This window comes from Seriola lalandi, unplaced genomic scaffold, assembly GCF_002814215.2.
Source record: "Seriola lalandi dorsalis isolate HSWRI2012SDOR001 ecotype SW California unplaced genomic scaffold, Sedor1 jcf7180002054903, whole genome shotgun sequence".
NCBI classification, from domain to species: domain Eukaryota; kingdom Metazoa; phylum Chordata; class Actinopteri; order Carangiformes; family Carangidae; genus Seriola; species Seriola lalandi.
The window spans coordinates 251,547-265,438 of NW_019525455.1; the positions used below are offsets into that span (position 1 = coordinate 251,547).

Consider the following 13,892-nt stretch of genomic DNA (forward strand, 5'->3'; position numbering starts at 1 on the left):
GTAACCTTTAGACATACCTGTTCATACCTGTTCATTTCTGAAGGTGTGAATTATAGATGCTGCTGTAAATGGACTCATGTTGGGTTGGACTGTCAGTCCAGTCTCTCTCACATTTACAGTTTTTTACGATTTCTTACACACTAAAATTAAAAATAATACACAGATTTTGAAACTCGACACACAAGGAGCAAAATTTCAGCCCAGATTTGCAGAACTATACACACATTCTTCTCCACATTAGACACATCATTCAAAATTGAAAGCCTTTGTGTGTTAATTGCTAAACACTGCCACTGAAACACCACGTTCAATTAGCAATCACCTGAACTCAGAATGCATATGTGAGGACACATGTGACCAATCAGATCACACAGAAATCACAGCTTGGTCACCATAAATAGGAGTCAGGTTTGCTCTTTGGTGTGACCAACAATGGGGGACAATTTTGGAGAGAATTAGAGGAAGACGTGGTCGAGTAAGAGAAGAAAGTAGCAGACCAGAAAGAAGAAGAGGTGAAGGAGGAAGAGGAGCAGGACACAGAGGACAGGGAGCGGCGAGAGGACGGGTCCAGAAGAAGTTGGAACAATTCTTACAGATTGGAGCAGAGACAGGATAGGCCTACTGTGTTTTACAGTACAGTATGTTCATGTCATCTTCGGTTCACTATTGAGAATAAAGAGATTTTGTTTCCCCATTGCATCTGTGTTCATATTTACAGTATGTTCCAAATGATAAATATCTAAAAACATACAGTAATAGTGTTTTTTATACTCTTTATACTATTAGAAAAGTAGGAATGTGAAAAATGTTTTAAATTTAGCACAGTCATGTGCAGTTGGTGGTGGAAAGATCTATATATTTGTTGTTTGTGTGTAAAGTTCTGAAGCTAATGTATCATATTTAGAAGAGTTAATTTAGTTTTTGATGTAGTGTTTACCTTTGCAAGAGATGTAAGATGTTTTGTATTTTGTTGTGTGTGGAGCTTTGACAACCAGGGCCCTAGTTTCAGGAACTGTGTTTTTGCAATAGTGAAAAATCTATAACCTGTGGTTGATGACATGAAGTGTAAGTGTGGCTTTTAACTCATGAGAGACTGGAAGTGGGTATCCACCCCCCTTCACTAACACACTCACACACACACTCACTCACTCACCAACACACTCACTTACTCACCACACACTCACTTACTCACCACACACTCAGCTACCTGTGCACTCTGAACTGGCTTATATTGGTTTCATCAAATAATTAGCATAAAGTATGAACAGCTTTGAGTTATTGTGTGTAAGCTATGACATCTGTGCTGAAATTGTGTTTAGCCACTGCTATCGTTGGTTACCATTATGAGTCATGAGTGAATCACAGTGCACAGTGTGTTTTAGTGAGTGAAAATGTGTTTAGAGTTTTTGCAAAAAGGTGAAATGAGATGAATTTAGTGTTTTAGCAATTCAGAAGAACTGTAATTTATATGTTTATGATTCAGTCGTAATACTATTGATCTATTCTGTTGGGAATAGCAGTGGTGTTCATCAATCTGCCTGGGTAATAAAGCCGGTAACAGAGTTGCCACAACAACCTGATTTCCTGACACCAAAATTTAGAATCAACAAAGATAAAACGAGACTGAATAATTTAATCAAAGTTAAAAATGATCATTGCAAAGAAATGACTGATCTTCCTGTACTGCACCAAATCCAGCCCCTTTAACTTTTGAGCTGTATTTGTGCGACAAGTGGCACAACCGATTCCACAAACATCTACACGTTTCCTCAAATATAACAAAAACAGTGTCAGGAAGAGGCACTGATGAAATTACATCCCTCAAAACACTGATCCAGTGGCAAACATAAAATAAACACGTGCACCAGAGAGACGATTAAATGTGGGTAGGTGTGAAGTTCTTTGTTAGGATGTATGTTAATCCCTCTGTCTCTCTGCAGGACTGCATCTGTCTGGGTTCAGGGGAGCCCAACATGCCAGAGCACCGCTCCTTCGTCCTCTACCATAACAACAGCCCTCGATGGAGCGAAGTGATTAAACTGCCGATTCCCATCGACCGTTTCAGAGGGTCCCACCTACGCTTCGAGTTCAGACACTGCTCCAGTGAGTAACTCCATGTCACTAAGAGAGGCTGTGGTACATTTTCATATTTTTTGACATGACATCAAACGCTAATTGTACTTGCAGAGATAATACAAAAAAAATTATAATATGTTGAGATGGCCCATACGTTAACTCTGCCAGTGACAGTAAACAGTGTGAGATCAACATAAACAATATGTTGCTGAAGTGGTTTGACTGAATTTGTCACTACATTGTCTTCTGTATCTTCACAGTAGTGAAATGACGACTAGAGCGGCTGATACGAGAGTTGAGATTATCATCTACCTGTTTTCATGTCACTTTCTTGTCCTGATTTTTATACATTATTTACCGAAACAAACAATAAAAGCAAAGCTGGGAGAAATTTTTCCTTCTTTCTAAACTCCCTCTGCCTCTCTCTGTTGTATATCTTTGTCTCTCTCCTCATTTCTCCTTTTTCTTTCACTCCACAGCAAAGGACAAAGGAGAGAAGAAGCTGTTTGGTTTTGCCTTCACTCCCCTGATGAGGGAGGATGGAACCACTCTTTCAGACGAGAGCCATGAACTCTACGTTTACAAGGTCAGACGAAATTGCTGTGTTACTGCTTCTGCTTTTTCGTCTGTTTATTTCTAGCCTTCCCGTTCTGAGAACAGAGGGACATCCAGTGGGTTCAATTGTGTCAAGTGTCATCAATCTTAAGAGCATAAAATTCCAGCATAGTATTTATTTGTGTTTCTATTATTATATGTAATGTGTTTTTGTATAAACTGTGAAGTTGGATTTTTAAAATTACTGCACGTTTTCTTTACATCTTCCCATATCCATTAATTAATCATTGGCCTGACCACAGGAATCCACTGTAAAACAATGTGTGTACACAACATGATTGATCAGTTTCCAGTAAGAATGATTCTGCAATGAACCACTGACGGTGGAGCTGGTTATGAAGTGAAAAATCATCTAGTTCTGCATGCTGTTGAACTGTCAAAATTCAGGATTATTTAAAAGTGAATTACTGGCATTCAAAGTGTTTCAGAGAAAACAACCAACCAAAGGTATGGACTCACCAAAAATGTGCTTTTATACAACTGTGTCACCAGTTGTGTTAGTTTGTGATTTGTGAATTTGCGTTTGTGAATTTATGTTTCCTGTTTTAAATAATTTACCGTTCTTCTCCGTCTTACTCCTGGCTCCCGTTGGCCTCAGTGTGATGAGAACACGACCTTCAGTAACCACGCCCTCTACCTGGGCCTGCCCTGCTGTAAAGAAGACTTCAACAGCTGCCCCAGCATCCCCTCCAGCCTCATCTTCCAGCGCAGCACCAAGGAGACCTTCTGGATCTCCACACAGCTCTCCTCCACCAAGCTCACTCAGAACGGTACTCAGCTGATCCCATGTTGATTTAAAGTGTCCGGGTGAAATCTTAAAGCCCTGTCTTCATTCATTCATTCGTGGGACCTGCATGCAGAACAGCTGATGTAAATATGTAATGTGCATGTGAGAGGCGCTGCTGTGGTGACGTGTGGTGCTGAACCCTAATAATAATCACAGGGGAAGCCCCCTCACATGTTGTGATTGTTTGTTCTTAAGAAGAATGAAATTAGCTCTGTTTTTATTCATCCATCTTTTCTGTGTGTGGATACTGGACCCTGGTGTTTTATGTAAACTACAGAGGGCCTGACCAGTGCTTTTCTTTACTCCTGTCACCACGTTTTCTGACACTTGCTGTGGTCTTTCAGTCGACCTCCTGGCCCTGCTCAAGTGGAAGGCCCATCCGGACCGGGTCATGGACATTCTTGGCCGGCTACGACACGTCAGTGGAGAAGAGATAGTGAAGGTGAGGTTCAGTCAGACAAGAAGTCTTTAATCCACGTGTTGCTCCTAGGGTGATATGGATTCTGGATTACTTCTATCAACTCCTCCAGGAGGCTAGAAAATAATAGTCACAGTTAATCAGCTGCTCAAACTATGTAACTGCAGTGTCAGCACATAAACGCACAGAAATTATTGTTGCTTCACTGCTTTCATCCAGAGGCATTACTGGCAGTGAGCCACCACAGGATCATATCTTTCCCTGTGTGAAGTAACACTTCCTCTCGGCCCCCTTGGCAGCTTTTGTCTGGTGTTTCTGAACACGTGTGTTTTCTGAGAATACTGATCTGAACTTACCACAGTTGGTTTTGTGGTTGCTTTGTTTGCGAGCAGCCTGTTGTCAACTGTTTTTTTTTGTTTTTTTTGTTTTTTTTGTTATTCTCAGTGTTGTAAGACAGATATAGTTCCTCTCATTAAGAGTGCCTAACCATTATGTACTGCTTCTTAGAAATGCGTATGGTAAGATTTATTAGTCATACAGTTTCTTTACACGGAAAGAGTGGCTGCCTGTATTGTGAGTCAGTTCAGTTGGCAGATGGCACCACACCGTTGTTTTTATAAATGAAAAATTAATCATCAGAAGAAAATGAAACGTTTTGTGAATTAGCGTTACCAAAAAAAATATGTTTTTAAAGGAACTTTTTGTTTTTGAATTGGTGTATACTAAATTTAATTTCTTCTCTTTACATTTTAAATGGTATGTGCTGTAGTTACTGTTTTATGTCTCAAGTGTGTTACACTAAAGCTATGCAGAGGGTTGGTTAGATCAACTGACCCATAAATAGGTGGTCACAGTTAATGACCTGTGTGTGTGTGTGCGTGCGTGTGTGTGCGTGCGTGTGTGTGCGTGCGTGTGTGTGTGTGGCAGTTTCTCCAAGACATTCTGGACACCTTATTCTCCATCTTGGACGACAACACGGACAAATATGGACCACTGGTGTTCCAGTCATTGGTAAGACACAATGTGACTGAGTGTAACTGAGAATACCAACTAAGAGCTGGAGTCCTCTTAGAGTCAGTCCAATAACAGAAGTGACTCAGTGTTACTATTGTGTCATATATATTACAATTTAAACGTCTCTCTCTCAGGTATTCATCATAAACCTGCTCAGGGACAGTAAATACTACCACTTCAGGCCGGTGATGGACACGTACATCCAGAAACACTTTGCCGGTGCACTGGCCTACAAGTGAGTGTTTCACTCTGACTAATACTCTGCAGGTACAAGTGTGTGTGTGTTCCTGATTTTATGTTTGTGTTCAGAGCATCCTTCTCAGAATGGTATTTACTGTCATTATCCCTTGGTTTCATTTTACTAATTCTGCAAACACCACACCCTGAAGTTCTTTACACTCACATGCACATGAGTAACATTCGTTTCTTGTTATCCAGCTTTCCCAATAATCACAATTCACCTCAGATGTCTCATAGAAGTGTGATACCCTGCCAACTAACAGTGATAGAAAAGTGCTTTTTTTTTGTTGTTTATGATTTGAAATGTTGATGAATTTATCACCACTTCAGACCAAAGCCATGTGCATCTGTTGCATTATAATATATATTATTAATTATTATACTAAGACAGCCAACACCTATTTCTCTAAATTGGTGCTGGCTGTGTTCTGAACCTGTTGCTTATTATTTCATTAAAGCATCTTTAAACAGTATTTTTTATAATTACACTATATGAAAGTGTGACCATGTGAAAGGAGTCACTCGTGGTGTTCAGAGAGTTACTGAATCTGCAGCTGTCGTCGGCTTCACACAACTATACTAGGTTCACTCTCACCACTCTCATTGTGTTGTTTTCAGCGGCAGCAGGCACACGTATTCCACTGCTGCTGACCACTTCCTGTTCAGTAGCAGACAGACTCAGTCAGGGAGCAGCTGGTGAACATAGTGGAGCATTTAGCAGCTAAAGAAATAGATAGTTCCCTCAGGAGACCAAACACTCCAAGAAAGAGAGTTAACACTGGACTTTAATTCATCAGATGACACAAACATAACTCCACATGTTAACAAGTTCACAATATCAGCTTGATATTGATATATGATATGTCAGTGTTGTGTTCACAGCCTGGGTTAATCTCAGACAGAAAAACCACACTGGCTCAGATGCAGTGTTTAATGTCTGTTGTGTTTCAGAGAGCTGATCCGCTGCCTGAAGTGGTACATGGACCGCTCTGCAGAGGTGGTCAGGCAGGATCACATACAGGAAGCCATGAGGGTAAGAGTTCGTATGAAGCTTCCTCAACGAGTTCAGCTGAGTTGTGGTTTGTGACCTGACTGAAGAGGTCGAATAGTTTATATGAGTAACAGTAACAGTTACGTAATAGCTAATGCTGTGAATGAGGTGAATGTTAAACAACATGTGCTGTCATTGCATTTTACATTATACACCCACAGGCTGCACACTGCATGATGAGATCAGCCACTCAAGTAAATCTCTGCATGTTACTTCATAGCTGTGTTTATATTTGTGTCCTACTTTTTATGCAGTTCTGTTTTCCAAAAAATGTTAATTTTTTATTTTTTTTGCCAAATATGAAGCTTCCATCTTTGTTTAGTTTTTATGGGTCATGTAAAGAGAGAAGGAAACACTGGTTCAGGCTGGAGGCGTCTCACAGTCACCTGCTGAACAAAAAACACAGACTGGATCTACGAATGTGTTTTTCACAAACAAACAAGCAGCTGCAGAGATCCTCATCCTTATTCTGATGTCTGACACGCTTCATCTCCTCTTCTCCTCAGTGACTCATGTGCACAGTGTTTTAATGTAAAAAGCTTTATCAACATTTTTACACTTTTCCCGTTTTTCCCACTTCCCCTTGTAAACAGACAGAAAGCTGACTGCATACATTCAGCATCGCCTCACATTGTAGGCAAAGCTCAGAATAGATGTTCCATCTGAAGCACATGAGCAGACAAACGCCGCTCAGCACTTTGAAATATTTATCAGATTCAAACATCTGTCTCAAATGGGTCACACTGTCGGGTAAAAGTGGACGATGTGAATTATTGAGGATAGTTTTGACACATGCTGCAGCCGTGGGTTCAGATCTGAGTTTTCTTTAATCCATCTTCAACGTGTGTGTGTGTGCGTGTGTGTGTGTGTGTGTGGTTGTGTGTGTGGGTGGTTGTGTGTGTGTGTGTCCACAGTTTCAGCCTGTATCTGTCTTATTCTTCCACAAACTATTATTCATCATCATCTCAGTTTTTTATTTTCAGTTTAGTTTTTAATCTTTTTGTGTTTCACCAGAACATTAATGTGTCGACAACAACAAGTGACCTGGATGATAAATCTTCAAGTTGACCATGTTTGTTTGTTTAAAACATTATTGATGTTGTACTGATGTTTCTTCTCCCTGTCTCCCCTCAGGCCCTGGAGTACCTGTTTAAGTTTATTGTCCAGTCTCGGATCCTTTACTCTCGGGCCACGTGTGGGATGGAGGAGGAGCAGTTTCGCACCAGCATCCAGGAACTCTTTCAGTCGATCCGTTTCGTCCTCAGCCTGGACAGCCGCAACTCAGAGACCCTCATCTTCACACAGGTAAGGGAACAGCACAAGTTCGACAGTTTCTTCATCATGTTTTGTTTATAGGTCTTTTTTTTTTTTTTTCAAAGAAGCATCAAGTGTGAAAATAATAGATATTTGATGTGCTTCTCTGATGAAGTGATCACCTTTTTTTCAGAGCTGAAATGTAACTGCGACTTGTTGTGTCTTTGTAGTTTGTGAGACTCTCATTAGTTTTAAGCGAATCCCATGATTTTTGAATTGTATTTGCTTATAGTTTAGTTTCTTCCTGAGCTTCTCTCCCAGCTTCTGTTAGTTGCTTTAATCTGATTTTTATCTCCTTTATTTACCTCTTTCTACTTGTACCTCGGACCTCTCCTTGCTTCTTTCCTTCCCTCCCTCACCTTCTCTTTCAATCTCCCACTATGCTCTGCTCCATCCATCGGGTCCTTATTATTCCTCCTCGGCCTCTTCCCTCCACGTCCATGCACCACAGGCCGCCCAGCCTTGTCCAGGCACAAATCAAGCCCCAGGCCCTGGCATTGGGCCTGCTGCTCCCTTAGCACTAGCCCCTGCTCTGGGCCAAGCCCAGCCCCTTGCCCCAGGACAGGCTCCTGGCAGCGGGCAAGCCAACTGCACTCAGGCCTGGAGCTCCAACGCTCTGCGGCCGTCTCCACTGTCAGTAAGTAGACGTCTGGATGAAAACCAGAACACCCCCGCTCCCTGTGTGAAGCCCAGAGTCCTCATTCACCTGTTCAGCTGTTTGTGAGCCTAACCACACGCACACGCACACACTTGTGGTCCTTCACCACCACCACCACCCCCCACCCCCGACTGCCTTCACATACACAGGCACACATTCCTCAGATGACCTTTACTGACCGATCAAAGTCCTGTAACTTTAATTAAACCGGATTCAGAACAAGTTTTCACTCCCACCAGCTGCTTCCTGTCATGTTGCACTCACACACACACTTTCAGCTCTTAAATAAATCCTGAGTGGCTGCACATATTTATATTATATTTATTGTTAGAATTGTGATTTCCAAATTCATTTTTAAATGATCAGTTGATCAACAGAAATGATCTACATCTGTTTTGATAATCAATCAATCATTGAAGTCATTGTTTAATAAAAAATATGTCAGATATTCTCTGGTTCCATCTGGACACAACAATTAATTCATGACATCTCTGCAGGAAATTTTGAGTCAGGAAATTAAAACATTTTATAGACAAAGTCAAAGTAATGATCAGAGTAGTTGATAGTGAATCGATCCAGTAGCTGAAACATGATATTTGCTCTTGGAGAAGAGGCACGTCACCCTTGAAACACGTCTTCATTGAATCTGTGGTTGAGTGTTGGCTTCCTGTCAGAACAACACACCCGTGTCCAGGCACAACCACCGTCCCTCCTGAATCTCATTCTGTACAGCGACAGAGACCGACTCCTGTCGACAGTAAACTCAAACTGTTTTAAAGTCTTTTCTGCTGCACCGTCTTTATTGTGCTGTTACTAAAACTTGTAGCTTCTCTTTGTGTTTTTAATGACTTTTCTCTGCTGCTTTTGACGCTCTGTCTTCTTAACCCTTTCCTTTTTTTGTAATTTCTTAATCGCTCCCTTTTGATCTTGCTGTGATTTCTCATCTACGAATGAATGAGTTTTTCCTTGTTCACTCTCCTGTGTCCCTCTCAAATGCCTCAAATGGTGAACAGCCTCCATGTAAAGTACATTTCATTTAATGAATTTTAGAACATGAAGTCGACACTTAATACCAGGTGATTGGCTCAAAACTGTGTCATGAAATGGAGCCTGAATAGTAAAGTTCCCCGGGACACGGTCATGTTCACCTGCATGAAGCACACACCTGATCAGTGGAGGCCAAGAGTCTGAGGCCACTTTGGACTCCACTGGATGTGATGAAACTGTTTTTCTCAGCTCTGCTGTCGTCTGCTGTGTTACAGAGTCTTGGTCACATTTCTCTCCACTACAAACACAGAAGCTGCTTAACAATGCAGCCCAGTCTCCCTCTCTTCTTCTTCTCTTCTTCCTTTTCTCTCTGTAAATCTCCTCCCTCCGTCGTCACTCACTCCCCCCTCTCTCCCTCCTCTCCCTCAGGCTGCTCTGCTGAACTCGTTCCCGGCGATCTTCGATGAGCTGCTGCAGATGTTCACGGTGCAAGAAGTGGCAGAGTTTGTGCGCGGCACTCTGGGCAGCATGCCGTCCACGGTGCACATAGGACAGTCCATGGATGTGGTCAAACTGCAGTCCATAGCCCGGACTGTGGACAGCAGGCTCTTCTCTTTCCCAGGTGAGGGTTTTAGTAAAGACACAAACACATCTTATTGTTTTTCTCCGATTCATCCTCTGTGATATGAAAGGGGAACGTGTTGTGGATGAACCAGCACCAAAATAAATGTCTTTGTGTGTTTGTGTTTGTGTCGTCAGAGTCTCGAAGGATCCTGCTTCCTGTGGTCCTGCATCACATCCATCTCCATCTGAGGCAGCAGAAAGAGCTGCTCATCTGCTCTGGAATACTCAGCTCGATATTCTCTATTATCAAGACCAGCTCACTGGTAAAACACACACACACACACATTTGATTGTGTTTTGTTGAAGTGGAAATCTTGAAATGAAAACGTGTCACCAAATCCACCAAAATCAAAAAGAATCATCCTCCAGGAAGATCGAGACCAGAGCTCGAGCCAGTTCAGTTGCTGCTGCTGAGACATTTTATTCTAAACTCAGGACAGATGATCAAAAGATTTGACTCCTTCCAGGTTTTTAAACAGTAGTGATTGATATAAACCTTTAATTTTTGTCCATGAGGTTGAGAGTTTGTGTCATTAACCTAGAAACTCATGAAGCATCAAATGTGAGATTTAAAAGTGTGAAGTTTCTTTCCCCAGTAATCCTGATGTCGGTGTAACCTCCCAGCCATAAACAAACACACTTACTCAAATAAAACACGTTTCACTCGACTTCTCCCTCTTACTTCCCTCTTTTGTTTCCTCTCTTTCTTCTCCTTTTCCTCGCTCTCTCCTCCCATCGCTGCTCGCTGCTTTCCCCTTTTCCACCGTCTCACCAAACCTTTCCTTCACGTCATTCCTCCAGGACACGTCAGTGCAGGAGGAGGTGGAGATGATGGTGGAGTCTCTATTGGACGTCCTCCTGCAGACCCTGCTGTCCATCATGAGCAAGAGCCAATCGCAGGAGGCGGTAAGGGGTCAACGCTGTCCGCAGTGCACCGCGGAGATCACTGTTAGTAACTAACAATACGACTACTACTACTTCACCTCCCACGACCCTCGTCCATCCTGCATCTGTCTGCATGTTCATCCACCCTAAGCCATATATTATTGTTGTTTATTTTCCCTTTGTATTATCACAAAATTCTGTCCTCACATCTGAACGACAACAGGTTCAGTTTTAACAGAATATGTCACAGTGAAGTTCAAAATAAATATAAACAAACGTCCCGGAAAACATTAGAAAACAGTTTGACCGCACGTCTCCTCACAGCTGTTGGTATCTCTCCCATTAGACACGACTCGGTCTTCATCCTCCTCCCTCTCCTCTTCCTCCTCTCTCTTTGCATGCTGCCCTGCATGCCTTAATAATTCTTATTAAAAGTTGTGTTTTGCTCTTCCTTGCATCCTGTCGTTGTTATATGTATTTCTGGAAAAGATCTTAGTTTTTCCCACATACACTTGAATGATTTGTTCTTGTTATAATTTCATATATTTTAGAGATTGGTTAACACATGACTTCCACTATTCTTCATTCATATTTCACTCCTTTTATCTCAGTCTCAGTCTTAATCCTTACTTCCTCTGTCCACTACACCTTTCTTTGTACAGAGTGTTTGTCTTATTATGGGCTTTACTTACGTTGACTGTGCATGCGCTGCTGTCTGCGTCCATGTGATTGGCTCACATGCCTCCCCCCGCTCCCCCCATTTGACAGGGAGAGTACGTGTCCTGCCTCCTGTCCCTTCTCCGCCAGATGACAGACATCCACTTCCAACACCTGATGGAAAACTTTCAGAGCAAGGAGGAGCTCAAGGTACAGGAAGCTGACGTCCTACATGCAGCTAGAAACATTATTACAATCATGTCACTGTGCAGCCTGACTAATTAGATTCCTAAGGGCTGAAATATACAAGTGTAAACTTCAGTGCTTCAAGGCCTTTATGTCAGGTGATGTGTGAGGGAAGGTGCTGTAGTTCTCGAAACATACAAAAGAAAAGTGAAAATTCCTCATGACAGTTTTGAACGTTGTTTGAGAGAAACTGACACTCAGAGACTCTTCCCTCCTCTTCTTTCATCGTCCGTCTCCAGGAGTTCTTGTTGAAGATCCTGTGTGTGTTTAGAAATCTGATGAAGCTCAGCATTTTCCCCCGCGACTGGAACGTCATGAGACTCCTCACCAGCAAGTAAGACATGAAACACACCGACAGCCTGGACACACACATCTAACAGTGTTCGCATGTATCACTGACTCAAGCATGATTGAAATATCATAGTGTGATTGCAATATGATTTGTAGGCCGGGGCGTCTCTGCAGCACCACAATGTTTATTGCGCTAACATTGCATAAAAAGGTTGCGACAGATTTCCCTTTATCAAAAAATAGCAGCTCCTGCGATTTGGATATTGCACTTGGACACATTTTGATTACGATAATGTTTTGATTAACTGTGAAGCTCTAGTTAAATAACACCCAACTTTGCCCTAACAACAGCTGTTTGTGTGTGTTCCCTCTCTGCAGCATCATCCTGACCACAGCTCAGTATCTGTCTCCTGCTCTGCACAAGAACTTCACAGAAGCAGAATTTGATTTTAAGGTACGTGTGTGGAACTGAGCCACAGTCGTCCCTGCACACACCCACAAACTGTCTGGTATGAGATTTGAATCAAACCGCTGGAAGTCTGTGAGGCTTCCCCGTCCCTTTGCTCAGTTAATCTGCCACAGGTGTCTCAAAATGGGTCATTTCAACATGAATATAAGGCTGAATATATCTTTCACTTTCAATGACAAAAACATGAGGAATGTAACATTCAGCTGTTCGGGGATTTGCATCACAGACCAGGGCACCAGACTGCATCGTCAGCTCGATTCCCTTTTCTACTGGGAGAGAAAACTGTGAATCATCATGAATCAGTGGAGCTAATGTGGCTTCTAACATTAATGTTATTAATGGATATGCTTTTGTGTGTGTGTGTGTGTGTGTGTGTGTGTGTGTGTGTGTGTGTGTGAGAGCAGGTGTGGAACTCCTACTTCAGTTTGGCGGTACTGTATATCAACCAGCCCAGTTTACAGCTGGAAAGCCTGAGCCCTGCGAAGAGGAAGAAGGTTTTAGACAAGTGAGAGCCGTGCACCAACAAAACCACAAAACACTACAGACTGCCAACTCTCTATGCCGGACAGTTTTGAGTCATCTGTGCTGAGAATCTACAAAGACCTTCTTATTCCCTCCAGCAGGAACACACTCTTTCTCACACCAGGGAAACCCGTTTCCCATCTCTATTAGGCCTTCTCCACCAAATAGTCCCAGGATCAAAAAGCGACGTCCTGGATTGAGACATGTACGATGACACAGCACATATTTGAGCAACTGCGATGTTTGAATGGAAAGAAAACATTAAAAACGACTTCCATATTTTACATAGAAGCCAAATCATAACAGAAGTTATACAGATCAGAACTGTACTCTTTATAATATTATTCCCATGAGCAGCACAGTGAGGGAGTCGGTACCGGTGACTGAGCGACCCTCCGCTTCTCTGCTGCGTTGAGGTCACTGACCTCTCCTGCTCGTTGGAGGCCAAATCTGTCGCCAGCACCTCACGTCTTTCATTTGAACTTGACTTTGTAACGTTACTTTCAGTTGGTCCAACTTCACATATCTCTTCCATCTCTTCTCATCTTGAGCTGGCATCTTAAGCCACCGCTCAGCCACTCTGCGGTAGTTAGCCAACGTTTGGCTAACTCTTTATTATTAATTTATTTTGAAAATCAACCCGTAACCCCCGAAAATAATCTCCTCACCCTCTTACTCCCTTGTTTTAGCCAAGTCAAGACATGAACTACATTTAAATATGTTATTTAAACAGTAGTTTGACCTATATTAACCTTTTCATCTAAAGGCTCTACAGTCTTCTTACATATTATTAGTAGTTTTTGGGACTTATCACTTGATGTTTGTGCCTCTGCAGGTACGGTGACATGAGAGTGATGATGACCTATGAACTGTTCAGCATGTGGCAGAACCTGGGTAAGACTTTGTGTTCGCCTCTCAAAGAGTTTACTGTAATTATAAAAAATATTATATATATATAAATATATTCCTGAAATCCAATGTGTGTCCAATTCCGTTTCCGTGCTGAAATGGTTAACTCGCACACAGATTTAGATTTAT

At 42.1% G+C, this 13,892-nt stretch overlaps 1 protein-coding gene across 1 annotated transcript in view; it reads left to right on the plus strand.

Annotated features, from left to right (window-relative positions):
- The first annotated feature begins 1,944 nt into the window (after positions 1-1,944).
- LOC111672860 (dedicator of cytokinesis protein 3-like) overlaps positions 1,945-13,892 on the plus strand; it is a 30,146-nt gene continuing 18,198 nt past the window's right edge. The window contains exons 1-16 of the mRNA XM_087169646.1: positions 1,945-2,103; positions 2,556-2,662; positions 3,290-3,461; positions 3,823-3,920; positions 4,824-4,907; positions 5,045-5,145; positions 6,102-6,183; positions 7,336-7,506; positions 9,590-9,782; positions 9,920-10,047; positions 10,586-10,732; positions 11,438-11,536; positions 11,812-11,906; positions 12,242-12,317; positions 12,737-12,837; positions 13,690-13,748. Coding sequence (XP_087025772.1) covers positions 1,974-2,103; positions 2,556-2,662; positions 3,290-3,461; positions 3,823-3,920; positions 4,824-4,907; positions 5,045-5,145; positions 6,102-6,183; positions 7,336-7,506; positions 9,590-9,782; positions 9,920-10,047; positions 10,586-10,732; positions 11,438-11,536; positions 11,812-11,906; positions 12,242-12,317; positions 12,737-12,837; positions 13,690-13,748 — 1,843 coding nt within the window. The 5' untranslated portion in view covers positions 1,945-1,973. The remainder of the gene's footprint in view (positions 2,104-2,555; positions 2,663-3,289; positions 3,462-3,822; positions 3,921-4,823; positions 4,908-5,044; positions 5,146-6,101; positions 6,184-7,335; positions 7,507-9,589; positions 9,783-9,919; positions 10,048-10,585; positions 10,733-11,437; positions 11,537-11,811; positions 11,907-12,241; positions 12,318-12,736; positions 12,838-13,689; positions 13,749-13,892) is intronic.